This window comes from Cucurbita pepo, chromosome LG02, assembly GCF_002806865.2.
Source record: "Cucurbita pepo subsp. pepo cultivar mu-cu-16 chromosome LG02, ASM280686v2, whole genome shotgun sequence".
Classification (NCBI taxonomy): Eukaryota; Viridiplantae; Streptophyta; class Magnoliopsida; order Cucurbitales; family Cucurbitaceae; genus Cucurbita; species Cucurbita pepo.
The window spans coordinates 9,219,947-9,223,573 of record NC_036639.1 but is presented as its reverse complement, the minus strand read 5'-3'; the positions used below and the strand labels follow the sequence as shown (position 1 = coordinate 9,223,573).

The following is a 3,627-nucleotide window of genomic DNA, read 5'->3' as shown; positions in this document are numbered from 1 at the left end:
CTTCTAGGTCAAGGATGTGATGGGAGCCTATAAGTTGCTTATTGAGCCTATTTAATACTCACCCTCTTTTCCCTTTCTTTTACAAGTATTCATAGGGTGTCGATCGAGGTGGAGGAGTGTTTGAGAGTTATGAGGTTATAGAGAGAGTCGTTTCGGAAGGTTAGTCTTATTTTATTTTACTTCTATTTTTGTTTGTTTTCATTTTTCTTTTTAATCTCAATTTGAGTTTTGAAGTCTCAAAATTTGGATCGGGACACATTTGAATGATTCTTTTTATATATATATATATATATATATTGGTGGTTATAGTTGCCTCAATAATTCTCTGTGAATTGTTTTTGTTTCAAACCAATTTGATCTCTTTATAATCCAAAAGACACAAAGTAAATACACACAGGCCGACATACTATTCATGTATCTTAACAAAAGACAAACATGTACCTTAACAAAAACAAATTTCCATGCACCATACATAATCTCCGAGCTTATTTTTAAACTCAACAACAATATACTATTGCCAAATGTCACTCGTGCGCTCATTGGCCCAAATCGACATTAGACGAAATTATAAGACAAGAAGTGCCCTTATTATGGCTTCTAAGTTTTTAGCATCATGAACTAGAAAATGACCGGTACCATAAATCTCATGATATTGAATCCATGGAAGCTTTCGCACTATAAAGCGATTCAATTCAATAGGAACTATGCGGTCTTCACTGCCTTGCCACATATGAAAAGAGCCCTTGTTGTGAGGAAATGGATTGCTCAACTCCATGGGATCGAACTCCCATTTTCCAAAATTACACAATAAGTCTTTATGGATACATTCGTGTTCCCCTTGTTGTACTATATTGCACTAATTTTGGTTTGAAAAGAAAAAAAACCAAAACAAAAAAGGTTAGTTCATTAGCATAACTATGTCAAACATATTCATATTTTAATCATTTAGAGAATCATATAAATTACAAACCTATGGAAAAAGCAATAAATGGATATAATATATTTGTCTATAATAATACGACAAATATAATACATATGGTAAGTCGTAATGGATGGCAAATATCTAGATATTTGTTTATAATATGGTAAATTATAATTTATAACTAAATATTCTTAACGAAATGTACCATTAACCTTGTTGAAAAATACTACTTTTAAACTCGAACTTTACATAAAATTGATATTAAGTTTGAAAATTTTGATCCAAGAATGTGTATCAATTGCAAAGAAGATAAGTACCTTATCTGGACGTTCCATAAGCCTCTTTGTTATGACTAAATCAGAATTTGATAACATGTCCTCATTATCCAAATTTGGGAACCATTTTTGTGTCAACCACCAATACATCAACCAAGGTGTATAATATGCAATCCAAAACATACGTTTATATGATTGAGGATACTTTGCAAAACAACGCTGTGATAAATATGAAGGAAAGGAAGACCACCAAAAATTCACCGTAGGAACCACTAGGGAAGCACCCAAGAGTCTGCAAATAAAGCTCTATCAATATATTTTTACTCAAGAAAAAAAAAATCGATAATAGAGAAATAAATGTCAAAACACCTGTGTGGAATATAGTTCAAACAACCCCAAACAGCATACGCTCCAACCGAACATCCCATTACGTAAAATTTTGTGCCAAGCTCCAACTTGTCAGCTAATTCTTGAATGTCAAATGCCTCAGTTCTTACTGAACGTGATGGATATGGGTCACTCTCACAATGACCCGCTCTATCATAGATTACTATGTACAATTTAAGCTCCTCCATTCGTTCCTAAAATTAAAAACATATACATTTTAGTAATGTGTACGAAAATGAAGAGATTGATGAGTAAAAGAAGAGCGATAATGTAGTACTTGAGAGATAGGCAAATCCATATCTTTGCAGCTATAAAGGCCATGAGAAATAATGATCTTGTAACGAGCCTCCTCCTTACGAACTCCTAATTCTTTGTAGGCCAAATGCCTTCCATCACTGAGTTTTACTCTAGGTGAGCTCAGTGGAGGACCATTTGGTGATCCACATAGCTTTGGAGATGGAGGCTTCAAAAGTGCTACATAAACCCATCCAATAAAACCCATTGCAAATGCTACTCCGATCGCTATAATCATATTATTGCCTGCATAAACTAAAACTACATTCTCACGAGCTATATAATTTGTTCGATTGTAAAAGGAGATTACTTGAATGACTAACATAAAATTTTGAGTCAGCTACAAAATAAGGCATAAACGAAATAAACTTTGTAAATCGAGCTGAAAGAAAAAAAAACACAACACAAGATTGATAATCTAATTTCAAATTCATGAATTCATGCCTTTCTCAAAGTTGTCTGTGGCACCTTCACTTCTTCAGAAATTGTATAGAGTACAATAAATTATAAGCCTATATTTAGAGAATTTATAAGTTGAACAAAATGGATGACGATGAAGAAAAGAGATGGTGACAAGAATTTAAAATATTAAAAGATTTGAGAGCAACGTAGGAGTAAAGTGAAAAGTAGTTACTCTAAGTTTTGTATTGTTCCTAAAATTGAATGGCATGGTTGACATCTCGAGTATCTTACATTTTGCATTAATTTGAAGATCCCCTAAAAAAAGACTCATCAATACACACAAATAATATATTAAAAATTATATAAATTTTCCTATTAATATCGATCATATTTTCATCAATGTACTCATGAATTAAACATTTTAATATAGATCACTTGATTATATACTGACGTGTGAGAATCGTTATATACACAATTAAAATTTTAATAGTTAAAGGGAGAGTTACAAAAAATTTAAAACATTTAACGGTAGATACCTCTAAGTATGTAGTACATATACTCAATCTCATCCTATTTTTTTCTCTTCTCAATCTTGTTCTTTGTCTCTTTCTAACATGCAATACCAACCATTTATTCTCTCTCTTACATGCACACCATGACCCAAATTTTACGGCTCAAAATTTGAATCAAGACTAAAAGACAAAAATGAAAACAAAATAAATAAATCAAAATAAAGTTAACAACACCAAATTTAAATACAAAACTAAAATCCAATAAAGAAATGATGTTCTTGAGATAGGATTGCAATATATAAAACTCAAACACAAAAACGAACTAACGCTCTGGAATGACCTCTTTTATGACCGCACAGTTCTCGAACTGGTAGCCTATGATCACTTGAAAAAGAAAGGAAAATGGGAAAGAGTATATAAATACACATAGTGAACAACTTACGTGTAGGCTCTTATCGCATCCATAACCTAGTAGGTGACTGCTGGCTTTACTCTAGAATCTAGGTAACCGATATCCGAAGATGACGGGCTACCTCCATAGACTCTATATCAGGTGAAGACAACATGGTGAGTGCTAGCCTCCTTGTCATCCATGGTAGGTTAGCTTGTGAACCCATCCCACAAGCCATGTAGTCGCCCAGGGTTGGGAGACGCTACATGCAAGTTCTACTGGCTACCTGCATGATCAAAGTCCTCCCACAAGATAGATTATCTATATGGGTAACCACTAACTATCCTATGATTAACGCCTTACCACAAGAAAAATCCACCTTGCAAAGTAATCCAACAAACCACCAAGTCACACCTCTCTAACCAGCCTCACATCTAGCTCAAC

General features: G+C 33.5%; 1 protein-coding gene across 1 annotated transcript; it reads right to left on the bottom strand.

The window, feature by feature from the left end:
* Window positions 1-384: 384 nt before the first annotated feature.
* Window positions 385-2,366, bottom strand: LOC111787652. The gene is made up of 5 exons (XM_023667671.1): window positions 2,323-2,366; window positions 1,862-2,124; window positions 1,567-1,778; window positions 1,240-1,489; window positions 385-856 (listed from the first exon to the last, which is right to left on the bottom strand). Exons 2-5 carry the CDS (start codon window positions 2,114-2,116, stop codon window positions 566-568), a joined length of 1,008 nt encoding a protein of 335 aa, XP_023523439.1. The 5' UTR covers window positions 2,117-2,124; window positions 2,323-2,366; the 3' UTR covers window positions 385-565.
* Window positions 2,367-3,627: the final 1,261 nt, after the last annotated feature.

Bases quoted from the DNA above. Each gene is read 5' to 3' on its own strand.
- LOC111787652 (XM_023667671.1), bottom strand. From the start codon at position 2,116: ATGATTATAGCGATCGGAGTAGCATTTGCAATGGGTTTTATTGGATGG. The intron at 1,779-1,861 runs GTACTACATTAT...TTTTAATTTTAG, and splicing joins TGGATTTGCCTATCTCTCAA to GAACGAATGGAGGAGCTTAA. The intron at 1,490-1,566 runs GTGTTTTGACAT...CTTTATTTGCAG, and splicing joins TTGAACTATATTCCACACAG to ACTCTTGGGTGCTTCCCTAG.